The 19767-nt window shown below is 37.1% G+C and overlaps 1 protein-coding gene across 2 annotated transcripts in view; it reads left to right on the top strand.

Moving 5' to 3' along the window:
* Positions 1–18702, top strand: part of adcy5 (adenylate cyclase 5) — a 63653-nt gene extending 44951 nt beyond the window's left edge. The window contains exons 5-21 of one of the 2 annotated variants that reach the window (XM_056754963.1): positions 559–686; positions 2275–2433; positions 3347–3488; positions 3789–3926; positions 6404–6426; positions 6850–6994; positions 8735–8832; positions 9659–9746; positions 11367–11483; positions 11775–11939; positions 12097–12272; positions 13952–13972; positions 14141–14273; positions 14502–14765; positions 15741–15945; positions 16227–16351; positions 16471–18702. In XM_056754963.1, the coding sequence (XP_056610941.1) occupies positions 559–686; positions 2275–2433; positions 3347–3488; positions 3789–3926; positions 6404–6426; positions 6850–6994; positions 8735–8832; positions 9659–9746; positions 11367–11483; positions 11775–11939; positions 12097–12272; positions 13952–13972; positions 14141–14273; positions 14502–14765; positions 15741–15945; positions 16227–16351; positions 16471–16599 (2256 nt within the window). In that variant the 3' untranslated portion in view covers positions 16600–18702. Of the gene's footprint in view, positions 1–558; positions 687–2274; positions 2434–3346; positions 3489–3788; positions 3927–6403; positions 6427–6834; positions 6995–8734; positions 8833–9658; positions 9747–11366; positions 11484–11774; positions 11940–12096; positions 12273–13951; positions 13973–14140; positions 14274–14501; positions 14766–15740; positions 15946–16226; positions 16352–16470 lie in introns of both variants that reach the window. The other variant, XM_056754962.1, reaches the window with a different exon arrangement.
* Positions 18703–19767: the final 1065 nt, after the last annotated feature.

Genomic DNA, 19767 nt, shown 5'->3' with positions numbered 1-19767 from the left:
CTTCAGACTACTCAGATTTTCCAAGCAAAACATCACAACAAATCGGGTTGCATTTTTTCACTTCAAAATTGGATGCTGAGCTTATTACATAAAAATACACTGCAGACAAACTAGATTAAAATCTGACCTTTCTAAACCATTTGGGAATTCGGCATAGACGTGTTTTCTCTTCATAAATCATTTAAATTCCTGCATAAAAGTCCACACCCTTAAAAGGAAAAACGTTTGAAGTATGTGGTGTTTATATAAGTTGATCAAGGCTGTAAATGTGACGCATTCCTCATAAGGGCCATCTAACATCCCACCCTAGTGACCGATACAGTATGAAGTGACATACAGGGTGTAGAGCTGAGGGGCTGGATAGGAAATGTAAACGTCACAAATTATCTTTCCATTTTCCTTTAATCTACCTGTGCTGTTTGCCACAAATATGCAAGGAAAACCACTGCCAAGATTTGTAATGCAAACGGACAAAAATATTATATGCAAAAAAGGATAAAGGTTTTCTCACTTCATCTGCAACTGTCCCAAAATGTAATTTTGTCTCTTGGTCTCCAGGAGAATCACTGTCTGCGCATTAAGATTCTGGGCGACTGCTACTACTGCGTGTCGGGGCTGCCCGAGGCCCGTGCCGACCATGCGCACTGCTGCGTGGAGATGGGTGTGGACATGATTGAAGCCATCTCGTGAGTATAACAGTGACTCTTCTGTTCATCAGGAAGAACAGCATGACCTCTGTGCTGTGTAAAGTTCTTTCTTATGATTCAGTGAGACAACAGTTGTAAAGTAGTGCACTAGACCCACATACTGTATTCTGAGGTTTAAACACTTCATTTTATTGCCGTTAGATTGACTGAAAAGTTTCAGATCCTGTTTTGGAAAGTGACACTTTAGTTAGACGGTACAATGGTTCAGAGGGTCTTTTAAATAAGTTGTTTTCATCGAGTAGACATTGTCTTTGCATGTGGCCTATGTTCTCTAATGTGGAGTGTGTCTGAGGAGTTGTTTGTTAAAGCAGGATTGGTAGGGACTTGTGTTCTGCTCCACTGAGCATATGTCTGTTTTCCTCTGAGCCGCAGCAAACAGCCCCAGCGACCTATCACACAGGAAGAGACCATTTTTCCGCAGACTTGCTTGTCACTCTCAATGTTCGAAGGGGTTTGATGGCTTGTTTGCCGTGTGTGGCGTCCGGTTCACAATGTGCGGCGTTAACTTGTGCCAAGTTATTCAGAGAGAGTGTATCCACTTTGGCACCTATTTTATGTTGGAAAAGGGGAAGCATCCCTTTGAAGTTTGAAAAAATCACATCTTTGCTCTTATTCAAATGTTTTATTAAAAAGGTAATTAAAGTTTGTTTAAATGTCACAGAGTTGTGATTTGAATTGAATTTCAATTAAAGAATTTAAAGAGACTTAAGAAAAATGTAAACAACACATGCAAGTTTAATGAGTCAAGACCCAGGAGAATGGCTACTTAATATTAAATATTAATAACTGGAAAGAATATTTGTCATTAGGCGGGTTTCCCTCTCTTCGCATCAGAAACGAATGATTAAAATGCCAAAATTTAGTCTCGCTTGGTGTTTTTTTCTCTTTGTGAAAAACAGTTAATGCGAATAATGGGAGATTGAAACGTATTTGCTGAATAAATTCTGTCGTAGCGAACAACTTTTCTCCTGTTATTGCCGACTTTGAAAAGATTCGCATCACGTTTTGATGGAAACCCGGCTAATGTATGATTTACTTTCTATGAACGTGTTTTTTCTTTATTTGACTAAAACCCTTATTCCCTGATATGCATATATTTTGCAAATAATTTTGTTCTGTATATACTTTAGTGTTTTGTCTGTTTTGCACTAAACACTTCATCGTTTGATTAATTTAATCTAATTTGAAGAGGCATTAAAACCAAATAGGTCTATTGTACAAATATGCTCCTCCAGTATCACTTCACTACTTTACATATTATTTCAATAAAATTTATGAAATGTGAGGACACAGTATACCTCTATTCTATCTCAATTTTTGCATTTATGTTGATAACAGACATCCTGAAATATTCATCAGTTATACATCGGCCTCCTTTTCCTTGACTCAAGGACAGTTAAAGTGACACAGCTCACTGCACTTTTCATACATGCTGTACTGCAAATACTCGAAGACTTAATTTGTGTGTAAACCTCAGTGGAGAAGTCAGTTTTGGCATGATGTAAATAGTTTATGGAAATAATTCACAGAATTTTCAAAAGTTTTCTGTTTTCGGTCCGTTCTCTAGGTTGGTGAGAGAAGTCACTGGTGTGAACGTGAACATGCGTGTTGGTATCCACAGCGGGCGAGTGCACTGTGGGGTGCTGGGATTAAGGAAGTGGCAGTTTGATGTCTGGTCCAACGATGTAACCTTGGCCAATCACATGGAAGCTGGAGGCCAAGCAGGGTACATTTATGAACTTTGGGTTACTTTTCAAACCTTTTGATTTTTGTTAGGGTGTTTTTTTTTCTCACCTCAGAAAATCCCGGGAAAGAACTCCCTGTATCTCTTTATGTGGGATCTGAGAATGTGTTTCTTTTTTCATTAACACAAGGCTAGTTGGGACAAGTGTCTAAACAATTCCCATTGCAATTCATACCACCCAACTGCTTTATTATGTTTTTGATCAAACTACCAAGAGTCATTATATACAAGAGTCGATATTTTTGTGGAAATTGAGTTTAAATAAAAATACAGTTTAATCCTGAGATGATAACAGTACCTCACCACGTGTGTTGTGATGAAGTTGATTTTACAAGAATGTTTAACACGGCATCATTTGTTCTATTTCAAACACTTAAAGGGATAGTTCACCCCAAAAATTACAATTCTGTCATGAATTACTCAACCTCAATTTCTTTGTTTGGTTGAACACGAAGAAAGATATTTGGAAGAATGTTACCAACTGAGATTTCTGGGTCACCATTGACCACCATAGTAGTAAAAACTTTTATATATATTTTTGTTCTGTTAAACACAAAATTAGATATTTAGAAGAATTTTGTAAAACAAACAGTTCCTGCTCAACTCTGAGTACCATATAATTTTACCCCACTATGTTATCAATAATGCCCCAGAAATGTCAGTCGCTAATATTTTTAATTTTGTGTGTTTAACACAACAAGGAAATTTATACAGGTTTGGAACATCTTGAGGTTGAGTAATTCATGACGGAAGTTTAATTTTTGGGTCAACTATCCCTTTACGAAAAACAAGCATATAATACTATTTTTATCAGCAGTATTTCAATATTGTTTGTGATTGGATTCAACTCAGCTTCCTGTTTCCATGTCACATTAAAGTGTTTTTATCCTCTCAGGCGTATCCATATCACCAAGGCCACCCTGAACTACCTGAACGGGGATTATGATGTAGAACCTGGATTTGGAGGAGAGAGAAACGTCTATCTCAAAAAGCACAACATTGAAACCTACCTCATTGTGGGATGCAGTCAGAAACGGGTGAGAGCCCCTTTTATCAACTTCAACAGATCTTAAATATGTTAAACATTATTTCTCGTTACCTGACACACGTCGTTATGCAATTATTTTCCATTAATGTTCACATCCTTGTGCAGCAGAAGACCTAGCGCTCTGAGATGGCATGACTCACACGGCACTGGGCGCTAGATAGCTAATTTATATTCATTGTTATGTAGATACATTCTAGAAAAAGTGATGTCAAAAGACAAGCTAGTTAATGACTGTGACATTAAAAAGCGAAGACCGTAAGACGTCACGTTTTTTTATTTCTCTTTACAGAATGAAGAAAAGGCCATGATTGCTAAAATGAACCGGCAAAGTTCCAACTCTGTTAACCATAACAGCACTCACTGGACGGACCGACCCTTCTACAATCACCTGGCAGGAAATCAGGTTTCCAAGGAGATGAAGAGGATGGTGAGGAAGAGACACTTTTGAAAGGGCCGCATTAAGTAGTCTGTAGGATGAGGGTTGAAAAACTGTGGGGTTTGCATTTATTGTAATTGCCATGAGTAACCTGCATTATCTTTGGTGTTGAAGGCCAAAGCATTTGACAGGGGAGGACTTTTAGTTTATGTGTTAACTAAGCCAAAACGATCCCAAGGACTTTGCTTTAGGGCCACAGGTACTGTAAATGGCTTCCAGCTCTTTGTGTAGTCCCTGCACTTTCATTTGGTTCCGCAGCTCTGGAACCCAAAGGGAACTGCACACTAATTAAATAAAGCAGGATTGCCTTACATTTCACCCCGAGGGATTTAATCAGGCAAAGTGGAACCACCAATTAGTTCCTGTGTCTGCTCCATGGGAATATGACTTATCTCTCTTTGTCTAAATCACCTGTTCCATCTGAGCTTGACTAACACGGTAGAAGGGGACACAGAAGTCCAGATGAACCTATTCTCACTAAAACACATTTCAGACATCCATGGTTTCCAGCTTATTTTAATGTTAAAATACTTTCCTTCTCAAAAATGTCTTTTTTTATTTTCTAACCTTAAGCTACCTGTAAATGAATTAATCTTTTTTCTGCGGTTGAATATCGAGCACCTCATATGGCAGTTTCAGCGGCAATGACAAAAATAAACATTATGTGACCCCCGCAAAGAATGAAGAACTGTCGAGTAGTTTTAATTTCATTTAATACAATGAAATATGCAATGAAATATATTTCTAAATGTTTATAAATATAAATAATATATAGAATAAATTGTTATATTACAACCAGACACAAACCAAAAGTTAAGATCGGACGATGTGTTTTTGTTTGATGTAACTTAAATGTATTTTGTGGTCCTAAAAATCATTTGATCTAAATTGTGAAAACATAACTCATTTCATTAGAAAACTAACATTTTGTTTAATAAAACTTTTGAAATATTTTTTTTGGACTAAATAATAAAGAAAAGGCAGCCAATGAGAGCTGAAATAATATTGAAGTAGTTTCCATCTATTCTGTGCTCTTATTTGCTGTTCTTTTTCAATATTCATTCAACAACATTTTTTTTTAATGTATTGATATATTTTTGTCCATAAAACTAATTTCAGTTATTTAAGCATACACCTTCAGATCAAAACTTTCACTCTATTGTTTTTAACGTTTGATTTGAAGTTTAGATGTAGAGGTATTCAGTGGATTAATACAAAGCAAAGCTTCTTCTGAAGTGAATGAATAATACAACAATATTTTGAGCATATTAGCCTAAACATTAGCATAACTTCACATAACTTCACATTACATAACTTCAAAACTCTTTGTTTGTTGAACTCTCATGACTAGTCACATTTTATTAGCACAAGACACATAAGAACCAATGAGATTTGACTATAACAACATGTTGCTATATTCAAATGCATTACTTGTTTAAGTTTCAGTTTAGCTAAATAAGCTATACATATGATCCATTTTCTCTCACAGATGTATCATTTCACTTCAGAAGACAAAAATGTAAAAGATATTTAAATTACATTATAATATCTTTTATTACATTATAATATCTTACATTATTACATATTACATTATATTCAACTGAAGAAAGTGATTTATATCTAGGATGGGATAAAAATGTGAGACAAAATATTCATTTTTTCATTAAGCAATACTTTTAGGAATAGTCATTCCAATAGCCTGCATTAAATTGTTTATTTTTGCTGTTCTGTTTGGAGACCCTGAAAGTGCAGAAATGGGACGCTGCACCTTTAAAAATCAACTCCATTTCATAGCCAGAGATCTGTTCACTCCTACACAAACTGGGCTGAACATGTGGTGTATTCAGAGTAATAGATTATATGTGTCATAATAACAACAGCACCTGTTGTTGTCTGTTGTATTGTCTAGAGGCATGATTTGGCCCAGAAGGTGTTGCTCAGTCATAGGAAAGAAACAATGATGTAACACATTAACTGACTGGATCATAGTATATGTTTGGGAGTACATCTTGGTCTTGAGAAACAATATTTTTAATGACTGCTAATATACCCCTAGCAGTTTTTTTCAAGGATCCATAATAGATTTAATACATAAAAATCCCCATTTGTCTTGACAAACTTATTTGCTGTTTTTTATGTAGTTACTTAGCCGACACTTTGCACTTTGATTTCTTTTGGATATTGCACACATCACTTCAAAGTCTGTTTTTGGTGACATTTTATTTTAACGTACAGTTGGTTGCAAATTTTGAGTGAACTAATGTTTTAAAGGCATATTAACATCTGAATACTTGGGATTTCTCTGAGTACTACTTTCCAACCCTGTCTCCCTGGTTTTGGACTATTATTGTTATGCCCTGTCTGAAGTTTATCCAGAAGGGGTCACTGTTGTTTTTGTTATACAATGCAGATATTTTTATGTTGACTCACACTCCACTGATGCATTTTCTGTATCAATTTTGTTTCAGGGATTTGAAGATCCCAAAGACAAGTACGTACCTTCATACATCTTCGTTTTCAAGTGTTTTTAATATGTAAAATGTATATTTCTGTGAAATGAGTAAAAAAGTGAGATCACTACATTTCTAGTATATAAAAGAGATATTTTCAGTGATATTTTTAGTATACAGATAAACAGACATGGACGTGGAATTTTGTAGAAAATGTATATTCTGCAAAACAATTTGAAGCGTTGTCTTTTTATATAACTATTACTTTACTATAGTTGATCCATCTGCCCATGTGATGCATATCTGTCGGTTCAATACTTTTTGGTTCAAAAACTTTTTGGTTTACAGCCATTAGTGTGAAAGTATAAGATTCTGAGTATAATTTCTCAGGCAAAGCTTTACTTAAAAAGGTAGAAGTGGGAAAAACTGTTTCGTCTTGTGTTATCTAGACATTTCATTTTCAGAAACACACAAGAAAACCTGAACCCTGAAGATGAGGTGGACGAGTTTTTGGGCCGCGCTATTGACGCTCGGAGCATCGACCGGTTGCGGTCTGAACATGTCAAAAAGTTTCTGCTGACGTTCCGTGAGCCTGATCTGGAGAAGAAGGTACAGCTGTCACACCCCTGACAAATCTCAGTTCTTTACTGTAGTACAGAAGTCGAAACCAGCTTGTAAACTATCTATCGTACAAATTTATTAACACATGACAGCTGTTTGTGAAGAACAGACCATATGCTATTCAATGATGTGTTTCATTAGGAAAAATACAACTCTAACCTTAAATATGAACTATCAATCTATTAAAGTGTTTCTCAGGTTGGACAGTAGAAATAGAACAGACTGACAATCAGAAGTCTTTTATGTTAAAACCCTTTTGCAGGGAGCGTACAAGTATACAAAGATGTGGCACTGCTGCTAAGAAGAAAAGAAGCATTAGAAGAAGTCAGAGACTGATGTCTTTATGCCTCACATTGATTCAAGTCGTTTTATGGTGTAACACTGTGCATGAGCCAAGCAGAATGACAGAATTTATAAGTAAAGGAAGTTGGTCCTTCCATTTGCAGATGCTTGCACTTTTAGCATTTTATGGACTGGTATTTGTGATCTGAGTCTGTTGTGAAAAGAAATGTTGCTTTCGTTGTCTGTCATTATCTATATTCTGTATATTTTAGCTTTATGAAAGAAGCAATAGTACTACTTTTTAAATTCCTTGTTCAGTCCGGTTACATTTTCACACACAGATGTGTATATATATATATATATATATATATGAATGTATGATTCAGGAGGCATAGACAGTCAAAATAGGTATAGATGAATGAAGGGCAAAATGATCCTAAATACACATATTAACATTTTAAGTGATAGCTTGATATAATTTGTGTAATTATTCAAAACTGTTTGAATATCATTATTTTTATGAAAAATAATAAAAGGTGTATCTAGGATACACAAAATGTCCCCCAATTCTAGAATGACCCATATACAGCAGAAAAAAATCAAAAGACCATTTCAAAATTATTTTCTGAATTTACCATTTATAGGTATGAATTTAGGTATAATGATCATTTCTGTTTCATTCATTCAACAATATTTCTCCCAAATTTCAAATAAAAATAGACCATTAAAACTGGACAAACTAGTCAAAATATAGAAAATATACTATGTTTTTTTCAGACCTCAAATACTGCAAAGAAAACCAGTTTATAGAAACTTTTTATGCAAAAAAACAATAATATTTTTAATATTTTTATCACAGTTTTCATGTGTCTTGTCATGCTGTCATTCTTTACGCATTTGTTGATGACTTTATCATGCACACGTTACTTCAACGTTTCACAGGAAGTACCCCCGCAGTTTCAGGTTGGGAGACCTAAAGCAGAGAGAAATGGGAAACTGTTTTTTTATTTTTTATTTAGCAGATGCTGTACGTAGTGGCACACCGCAGTGGTATATAGAAGAGGTGCTCTACCATATTTGAAATGATACTATCATAAGTTTACATGTCGTTAAAACATTCAAATGCAGTAGAACGCCACTTCTGTATAGAACTGCGGTGTGGCAGAAACTGCGAAACATGGAGGTTAGCGCATGCACATAGCCCATACTACTGATTGAATAAAAATGTTAAATGGTCTCCCATTTTTTTACGTGGCTGTATATACACACAGATATGAATATGAATACTAAATATTATTTTTTACACACTCTTCTAGACTAGAAACTTTTTAACATCTCACGCAAATATGTAAATTGACTCTGAAATCTCCAAAAATTGTATAGACTTCTGTCGATCCACCAGTCCTCTATTTATAACCACACTCTTTCTCCTCATGTCTCTATCAGTACTCTAAACAGGTAGACGCCAGGTTCGGTGCATACGTGGCCTGTGCCTCCCTCGTCTTTTTATTCATCTGCTTCATTCAGATCGTCATTGTACCGCAGTAAGTACATTTCAGTGATGTGTAACGGCTAATCCAAACAAATGCTTCACCAAACAACCCACAGGCTTAGAATATGTTTGAATTTGAATGAGAATGTTTTTATCAGATAGACAGAAGCTACAGCTTTTTTAGTTTTGCATAAAACATGAAGACATTCTGTACCTGAACAACCACAATATTCAAAGCAGATTTTTACTGTTTGTTTTAACCTACTTAAAGATCATCCACACATATTTAAATTTCTCATTTTGAATGGGAAATTGAGTTTTTCCCCTATAAACTATTAAAACCCAAAGAAATGAATAGCATTTTTAGAAGAAATAAAAATTCTCTCATCGATCATTTGCTCGCCCTCCAAATCTGTATATATTTCATTGGTCTGATAAACACAGAGAAAGATATTTGGAAGAACGCTTTCAACCAAACAGTTCTGGGCCACCATTGACTACCATAGTAGGAAAAATGACAATGATAGTCAAAACGGTTTGCTTTCCTACATTCTTCAAAATATCTTCTTTTGTGTTCAACAGAACAAAGAAATGTATAAAGCAATTGTCCCTACTATGATATTTAATGGCGGCCAAGAACTGTTTGGTAACAAGCATTCTTCCAAACATCTTTCTCTGTTTTCATCGGAATAAAAAAATGTATAGGAAGTTTTGTAACCAACTTGAGGATGAGTAAATGTAGACAGAATTTTCATTTTTGGGTGAAATGAAATCATGTAGGAAACATAATTTTTAATAGCAATAAATAGACGCATATATGGGAGATTTTATTTGAAACTCACGTTGTTTCGGTTTTTTCCCTTTGTGTTGTTGTGCAGCTCCGGACTGATGGTTGGCTTCTATGTGCTGTGTCTGGTCCTCCTGACGGCCGTCATGTTCATTTCAGCCATTTACTCATGTTTTGGAGTGAGTAATTCTTCTTTCGGATGATCTTTAAATGGTAAATGTAGTTCTGTTCTCCAGCAGGCCGCACACGATTGTAAGAGACGGCTGGTCAACTCTCTCCAGTCCAGGACCATAATACTACACAAAGTTCAAAGAATGCATTAGAACATCCTTCTCATTAGAACAACTCTTAACTCATTCACATTGTCCCTGTTTATTTCAAACCTTTTCGTCTTCATCACTACTGCTATAAAGAAACGGCAGTAAAATATGCCGATTTGGGTTTGATTGAAATTGTGCTTTCAGCTGTGGAACTCTGAGCTTGTCTCAGGAGACGGTGACTCACACTGAGCCAATGCAGAGACACAATATGAAGCTGGCAGCCCTTTAGTGCACACTGAGGTGGAACGGTCATTGTGCCTGCTGCGCGGGCAGCTCGGGCCGTCTGCTTACAACCTGCTAATCTTTCCTCTCAGATTCTGTGGAATAAGAGCTTTTAAACCTACCTGCAAGCCCCAGTTTCACAGAATCTCTGCAAAGTCAAATACTGACTAAATATTTCAGACTGAACATCAACTATATATGTATTCGTCAAATATGTACCCAAAAGCGGTTTATTACGCATTTATTAGCATTTATTACTATAACTGTCTTTGGAATATCATTATTTGATGGATAAGTAAACATGTGTGTGTATATATTAGGCTGTCACAATATACGATTTTGCATTGCACGATTATTGTGACCAAAATAATCACAATGTTGTATAAACAATGAAATAAGTGACAGAATTAGGTTGTGTTTTTTAACATTGGTAAATGTACAATATTAGCAAGCATGAACCGACAATGAACAGTACTAAAGCATTTATTAATGTTAGTCCATGTTAATTTCAGCATTTAGGAAAACATTTTGAAACAAAATAAAAAAACTGTTAATGTTAATTATTAAAATTATATTTTTTAAAACTGTATTGTTAGTTTATGATAGCAAATATATTTACTAATGTAAAAAATTAAACCTTATTGTGTAACTAGAAAGTAATATCACTCAGACTTCTTTATTTTGTGTTTGTCGTGTACTGGTGATGAGTTATTTACAATAGTATCATATGTGTAATTAATACAAATATTTAGAAATATTTTACACCATATCAATAATCATGGTTATTGTCAATACTAGTATATTGCGACACCCCTACAGAATATACAGCTGCGGAAAACTTTAAGAGACCGTTCTGAATTTACTATTTATACAGTAAGTGTTTAGGTAAAATTAATTTTTATTCTGTGAACTACTTACAATATTCCTCCCAAATTCCAAAGACAAACATTTGCGTTTATTTTTTCAGACCTTAAATACTGCAAAGAATTGTATGTGATCACCTGAATTTTATTACAGTTTCCATCAGTCTCGTCATGCTGTTAGTCTTTGACATTGCTGTTGGATGACTTTGTCACACCTGATGTTTGACAATGGACTGGAAAGGCCACAATACATCTAGAAATAGTCTCTTGATTTTTCTCACGGCTGTATGTTTTTCCTTTGGAAACAACAAAGAATCACAGCCTTATAATACTGTGGTGTAGAAGATACTGTCGACTGATATTTCATTAAGTTTGTTTTTCTCTCTCTTGACAGTTTTTCTCTATGCCCCTGCAATCTCTATCCAAAAGGATTGTTCAGTCCAGACTCAACAGCACCCTGGTGGGGGTTTTTACAATCGTCCTGGTGTTTCTCTCTGCTTTCATTAACATTGTGAGTCTCCCAAAAGCCTCATAGAGAAGATTCATTCTATGGAGCTTTGCAATTTCTGCACCTCGAGCAAACAGAGTAATACAAATCATGATCGGTTCCAACAGACAGAAGCCCACAGATATGCAATAAAATCTCAGAAAAACACGACTCGATAATCATTATAATATATTTGTTTATTACTCATCGCATGCTGCTCAATAGGCACTAAACAGTTTATTTTGCAGTAAAATGTTGTCTGACTTGCTTCCTTTTCAAATGAGTGTCCTCTTTCCCTCTTGATCCGTCCATTAGTTCACCTGCAGTGCGGATGACCTGAAGACATGTTTAAGCCAAGAGTTTAATATCAGCCGCTGGGATGTGAACGCGTGCCATGTCCACAGCTCTGCCTTCAACTACACCCTCTGGTCTCAGGACAGCCTGTGCACCAGTTCATCACCCACCTGCAATTTCCCAGAGGTGTGCCGCTGTTCTCAGTTCAATAACTGATCAGAATGTATCGGCTGTTCTGTGTTTGTTATTTTAAGGATGTCATTTTTATCGATTACTACCAGCAATATCATCAATTACATATGTAGCTTAAAGTGAAGTATACGTTTGTCTCTTCTTCTTGCAGTACTTCTCATCGTGTGTACTGTTGAGTTTACTGGCGTGCTCAGTGTTCCTGCAGATCAGCAGTATTGGGAAACTCTTCCTCATGCTCTTCATTGAAATCCTGTATGTGATCATTATCGAGGTGCCTGAGGTCACCCTGTTTGACAACGTTGACCTGCTTGTCATGGCCAATGCCGTGTGAGTATCTATTTATCTGTCTCTCTTTACCTGTGTCTATTATTCTCTGCCTTACTGTCTGTCACAGTTTTCTCCGTTCATGTCTCTCTTTACCTGTTTGTTTGCACTTGTTCCTGTCTCAGCCTACTCTCTCTACCCGTCTGTCTTTTATCTGTCATTACTGTGTGTATACCTCTCACTGCCTGTCTGTCTTTCTGCACCTGTGTCTATCTTCTGTTTGTACTTGTCGGTTTATCTTTCTTTCCCTATGTCTCGCTTTACCTGTCTGTCTCTCTACCTGTCTATCTGTCTCTCTCTACATGTGTCTACCTCTCTTTACCTGTCTCTCTCTACCTGTCTGTACCCATCTGTTTGTCTCTCTACCTGTCTGTCTTTTATCCGTCACTACTGCGTGTATACCTCTCACTACCTGTCTGTCTTTTTCCACCTGTGTCTATCTTCTGTTTGAACTTGTCTGTTTATCTCTCTTTCCCTGTCTCGCTTTACCTGTCTGTCTCTCTACCTGTGTCTACCTCTCTTTACCTGTCTCTCTCTACCTGTTTGTACCCATCTGTTTGTCTCTCTACCCATCTGTCTTTTATCTGTCACTACTGCGTGTATACCTCTCACTACCTGTCTGTCTTTCTCCGCCTGTGTCTATCTTCTGTTTGTACTTGTCGATTTATCTTTCTTTCCCTATGTCTCGCTTTACCTGTCTGTCTCTCTACCTGTCTGTACCCATCTGTTGGCTCTCTACCCGTCTGTCTTTTATCTGTCACTACTGCGTGTATACCTCTCAGTACCTGTCTGTCTTTCTCCGCCTGTGTCTATCTTCTGTTTGTACTTGTCTGTTTATCTCTCTTTCCCTGTCTCGCTTTACCTGTCTGTCTCTCTACCTGTCTATCTGTCTCTCTCTACCTGTGTCTACCTCTCTTTACCTGTCTCTCTCTACCTGTTTGTACCTTTCTTCCTGTGTCTATCTGTCTGACTCTACCAGTGTGTCTTTCTCTCTACTTATCTATCTTGTCTGTGTTTATCTCTCACTACTGCATGTATACTTCTCACTACCCGTCTGTCCATCTCTCTCTACCTGTGTCTGCCTTTCTTTACCCGTCTGTCTCTCTTTACCTGTCTATACTTGTTATTTGTCTCTCTCTACCCATGTCTATATCTGTTTTATGCTGTCTGTCTGTCTGTCTGTCTGTCTCTTGCTTTCAATGTCTACCTTTCTTGTCGTGTCTTTATCTTTCTATCTGGTCTCCATCTTCCTGTGTCTATCTGTCTGTCTGACTGTACGTGTATGTCTTTTTCTCTCTACCTGTCTATCTGCGTGCTTCTTTACTTGTTTGTCTATCTACCTGTCTCTCTGCGTGTGTTTATCCTTCACACTAACAGTCTCTCTTGAGCTCTCTCTATATCTATCTTTCTGTACCTTTTTATTCTCTCTACCTGTCTGTACCTTTCAGTCTCTCTCTCTTTCAGTCTGCGTCTGTCTTTATCTCTTGCTATCTTTGTTCTTTTTCTTTTTGTCTCTTCGCTCTCTTAGCTTTAGCCTATCACTTTATGCGCTCATTTTAATGAATGCCCTCTTGAGTGGGCACTCGCTGATTTGGTTCAGGTCAGTTTAATGGAATCCATCGTGAAGATAAAGTGCTGCCAGTTGTGTTCTGACACATTTGCTTTTGTCTTTGTGTTCACAGCGAGTACATCAACGGAACAAGGTAAGATAAAATCCACAAATGGAAACCCTAAGCTGAAATAAATAGTGTATTCTAGCACGTTTGTGACAGTAATGATCCCTGTAATTATGCTAGAAAATATCTATGTAAATGTGCATGAACATGTTCCTAGATATGTCATTTAAATGTGGATTCGTTGACATTTTGTAGCTGTGTGACTGACACGCGGGTTCCTCTAAAAATCATGACGCCGGTGGTCATCACAGTCTTTGTATTGGCACTTTACCTCCATGCACAGCAGGTGGAGTCCACTGCCAGACTGGACTTCCTGTGGAAGTTACAGGTGTGATGTTTTTTAACCTGAAATTAATCTGAAAGTCTATTAAAACTTAATTTTCTATTAAGATATTTTACTGTACTTTCCTATCTGTTGCGTTGTGTACGTCTCAAAGGTATTGCTTGTAAGCTAGCTTAATAGCAAACCAAAGTTACCAAAAAGTAGTTTGTCAAAGACCTTATGAAAATCATCACCAACAGCAAGTGATGACATTTCAATCATCTGCCTTCATAGGCCACGGAGGAGAAAGAGGAGATGGAGGAACTTCAGGCCTACAACCGTCGACTTCTTCACAACATCTTGCCCAAAGATGTGGCCGCACACTTCCTGGCCCGCGAGCGGAGGAACGACGAACTGTATTATCAGTCGTGTGAATGTGTGGCTGTCATGTTCGCTTCCATTAGCAACTTTTCGGAGTTCTACGTAGAACTGGAGGCCAACAATGAAGGTGTCGAGTGCTTGAGACTACTCAACGAGATCATCGCTGATTTCGATGAGGTAGAGCGGATCTTCGAGAAATTTTATAGGGTTAGACTAAATGTATAAAGTACACTACCATTCAGAAGTTCACAGACACTACTATTATTCCAAAATGGGCGAAGAATATGAATAACTTGTCAAAACTATAGACTGACACAAATATAATGTGGAGATTATGTATATAGAATATATCAAAATTATGTTTTATTTTTGCTTTGTCAAAGTAAGAAAATTTACTCTAGGCATTTTATTAACAAGCTTCTCGAGGTCTTACCCAGAGATGCTTTTGAAATAAGACTGGCTGGGTTTTATCTTCAGCGTTTGGTCCATGGCATCCATTTCAAAAACATAAATATGACCCTGGACAACAAAACCAGTCTTAAGCAGCACGGGAACATTTTTAGTAATCGGCAAAAATACGGGGTATGGGTAAAAATTACAGGTTTTTGTTTTATGCCCAAAATCATAAAGATATTAAGTAAAGATTAGGTTCCATGAAGATATTTTATAAATTTCCTACCGTAAATATATTAAAACTTTAATTTTGTGAGTGGATGGCCTGCTACAGTGCTTTTCAATATTTTGCTTTTTTTGCACCCTCAGATTCCAGCGTTGTAAACATTTGTTGTTCTGCCATATATTGTCCTATCCTAACAAACCATATATCAATATAAAGCTGTTTTCTTCAGCTTTCAGTTGATGTAAAAATCTCAATTTTGACAAATGTATCCTTAATACTGGTTTTGTCGGACAGGGTCACAAATTCAAATAAAGCTTCAATGAAATTAATATGTACTTATGTAATGTGTAATATTCATATTTATTTCAAACATTCAGACATACAGTACTGTATGCCTTTATATCAAAACATTATGAAAAACATAACAGTCAAGTGACTTGCATTTGCAAACATTTTCGAACGTTTGCATTTTTACAAGCGTTACATTCAAAACCTCTGGATAGAATCCATCATTTTGTTTATTTTGCTCGCAGATCATAAGTGAGGATCAGTTCCGTCAGCTGGAAAAGATCAAGACGATCGGCAGCACATACATGGCTGCATCTGGGCTGAATGACTCCACCTACGATAAGGCGGGAAGGTCACACATTCGCGCTCTGGCCGACTATGCCATGCGCCTCATGGACCAGATGAAGTACATCAATGAGCACTCTTTCAATAACTTCAAAATGAAGATAGGTAAGAATCAGGCTTAGCCATCTTCTACAGCCCCTGCATGGGACATTTCAGAAGAAACCAATGCAATTCAACGTAATGTCGGAAGCATTTTTCATAAGTGTCATTTTATATTGGCTGATTACATTAATATGTATATTTTTTTATTCATTCGTTTTTTAAAGAGTCATTTCATTTGTTTAACTTTGTATTGTATTTATCTGCTCTTATGGCGTTCGTTTACTTGTAAAGTGCTTTATAAACAAATGAAATGAACTCATAATGGTTGCTAAATTGTCCTGTAGGTCTCAACATGGGCCCTGTCGTGGCCGGTGTCATTGGCGCACGTAAACCGCAATATGACATATGGGGGAATACTGTGAATGTAGCCAGCAGGATGGACAGCACTGGAGTACCTGAAAGAATACAGGTGAGATACATACTTGTTTATACTGGATAGATACTTCAAGAACATAATTGTTACCATATAGCATACTGAGATAATACTTAATCCACTACAATAAGTCGCATTGTATCTTTCTGTATTAGGTAACAACTGACCTCTACCAGGTTCTCAACTCCTACAACTACACACTGGAGTGCAGGGGGGTTGTTAAAGTCAAGGGCAAAGGAGAAATGACAACCTATTTCCTGAACGGAGGACCCAACAACAGTTAACACTCACCGTCTGATATTCAGAACATGTTTGAGACGAGACAAATGAAGAGCATTCGGGGCTGAGCCAGGCTGTTGAGCGGCAACTTGCTGGACCAATCAGAATGCGTTCAGAAACAGCAGACACCTGGTGTTTTAGCGTTAGTCCTTTTGCACATTGAGACCTCCAGTAGGACTGTAACGGAGGGCTTTGCCCCCCCTTATTTAATGTACGGAACAGCTCGGAAAGGTGGATAATACTCAGAGACCAAAGAAACAGGAATCTCAAGGAATACAAAGCAGATTTTATCAAATCATTCTTCGGTTGCCAAAAGGAGTCGGAAGTTCTGATCATGGATCCAAATGAAAACCGCACGACTACACTGAAGCCTATATACCTGTAAAACACAGCTGTTTTATGTGTATATAGTCCATCGATGTATGTACAGAGTCCTGTTCATACTGTAATGTTGTGTTCAACACTATCTAGGTAGGTAGAGATGTCACAATAAGCTAACATAGGTAGATGGTTACGGAGGACACAGCAGCACTACAAACCCTTTACGGTTACCCAAACTTTACTACGGCGACTGTGGTTGTTACTGGTAAGGAAACTGGTGATGACAGTAGTACAGTTTCTTCAGAGTCGAGATCTAGACCGCTTCATGGCGCATCACACGTTTGCATTCTGACTCGCACATCCGCACGCAAACAATCTGCTACACTGACACGGTACACTTTTATGGCTGTTTTTGTATTCTGAACATTTTATATTTTGATTCTGAAAGCCAAACTGTTAAAACTATTTTAGAGTATATATTTTGTACATTAATATATTAGAAGGATCTCTATAAAAACCTATATGTGTCCCGTGTGTGTGTGTGTGTGTGTATAAACGCACACACACCCTCCTTGTGGAACGCTACAAACCTACATATTTTTAACACTGGGGAAGGTGTCTGTAAATGATTTTCACCCTTTGTCTCAGCATCCGTTTGGGGAAGAAGATAAACTGGCGTTGTAACCAAGAAGAATACGTTTGGCTTTTCTCCAAAAATTGTATTCTGTATTCTGTGAAGTACGCTACAATGTAATTCCGAGTTGAAAATGGATTCGCCGAAGGTGAAATGGCAAGTGAGTGTTTCAGAACAGCCACAGTCGTTAAAGCTTGGCAAACACATCTGCAAATATTGATCTTAGTCTCGCGTTGGACAAGTTTTGTTTCTCTGGGGATATGCCATTTTTGCACTGCGGATTGACCAGCATTCCCTTCCCTCTCAGATCACTCTGGTGACCCAATGAATGTCCATTTTCTCCAATGAGGCCTTTGTATGAAAAGGAGAGCTTATACACAAATGTATACTTTTTAAAGTGAAGTATACATTTTTAACATTTTAGTTCATCACTGTAAACATTGCAAAGTTCTTTCGGAAAATAATATGATGTGCTGGATCTGTAATATTCTGCATATGCCGGTCTCAAGCGTGTGCTATCATACCCACATTATATTTGGTCCTGTTCACATTTCTCAAAACTTGGACCCAGCTGGGCTTCCATTCACCTCGGTATATATTTTCGCAAGGTCATTGCCATTATCTTGCCATTCATTTTAAAATAAAAATCTGATTGAATGTTTTTAAATGTCACGTCTTTATACAATGTAATACAGCCTTGAATGCTAGGCGGTACTTTAAGTCAAAAATGAAAGGTGTGTAATTTCCGTGCCACTAGCTGCGAATAGAACAGCAAAAATGATGACCGCTCACAAATTCATGCCGTTGGTCTGTATGCTGATGCAAAATAAATAGTTATATATTGAGTGTTTACATTTTTCAGGGGAAATCAACATAAAAATGTCTTGTTGACGGTTGCATTTTAAAGGGGATTGAAAAACTCCCGGGTCCTGAGATGAAATGAAAAGACGCTTCAGATTTGTGTCATTCAAACTAGAGATGGAGGTTCAGGATTTCAAATAATTACAAACATTTTATTCTGTGGAATACTGACATGTTCTATTCCAGTAGTAGAATTGTCCAATTCTGTAGACCTTGGGTTGTCTTTGCTTATTTGCCATGTCAAAATGCAATGTTTTTCTTTTACATTCAAATAAACCACTATAATGTTGAACTGTATTCATGCAGTTTTAATTATGAATGCAGTTCCAAGGCATCATTTTATCATTTTTATTAAGGCCTTCTATAGAGTTTTCTGGAACTATCTTTGTTGTTGATCATTTTTAGTCATTTAATGTATTAGTAATTTATACGAACGGCTTTTACACGAGTGTTAAGGCAAACTCTATATTACGTTCAAAATGTACCCTTTTGTGCGAGGCAATAAATGTCCAGTGGGGGGCAGCAATGCGCCTTCGATTGACGTCTTTAGTCACAATGACACGTTTACTTTAATGTGATGCTCATGTCTCTTACGCAAACAGCTGCACGTTTAATATATTTAAATAATATAGGCTTACAATTAAAATATCTATTATTATACTATTTTTGTTTATTTGAAGTTTATCTTTACACAGTACCCCTCATTGTAGAGATTTCATTTTCGTCACTTTAAAAGCAATGTGGGAACAAAGAAAAGAACCCCCACAGAGAGGCTGCCTGTCCATCCAAGCATGTTATAATTCTCATAATTTCAGTACACTTTCCCCGCTGGCTAACTTGACCTTTTTTAAAAATGATGCCCATGAAATGGCGCTTGTGATAGAGACGTTTGATTGCACTTGAATTTGGTCTCTGCGTGTGTCCGATCCGGTCAGTTTGACTGACTGAAGCGGTTCTACAGCGCATTAAAGAAAGGCCACTGTGTTGGGCGTGAGAATTGAATCTCGTTGACATTAAAAACCGCCTAATGGCCAAATGATTTGGGTTTGATCCGGCACAGCAAAAGGTTGCAAAAACCTGAGGCGACTCACCCAAGATCATACAAATCAAAGGGACCGACGCTCAACATCATTTCTCAGCCTAATGGCGCACTGTGTACGGAACAATACAATTAGATCAGCGGTGAACATAACAAGCTTAGATAAAATAACATCAATTATAAAGGAAATGTGGGAAATGTAAAGGATTTGTCAGCTGTAATTTTCTCTGCCTCACCTGGACCATTAGTTTCATTAGTCGCGATTCTATGGGCCAAATGACTCTAATAACCGTCATCATCATCATCATCCTCCCTGTC

Source organism: Triplophysa dalaica, chromosome 8, assembly GCF_015846415.1.
Source record: "Triplophysa dalaica isolate WHDGS20190420 chromosome 8, ASM1584641v1, whole genome shotgun sequence".
Taxonomy (NCBI): Eukaryota; Metazoa; Chordata; class Actinopteri; order Cypriniformes; family Nemacheilidae; genus Triplophysa; species Triplophysa dalaica.
Note: the sequence above shows the minus strand (reverse complement) of the source record. Positions and strands in the feature narration are given on the sequence as shown.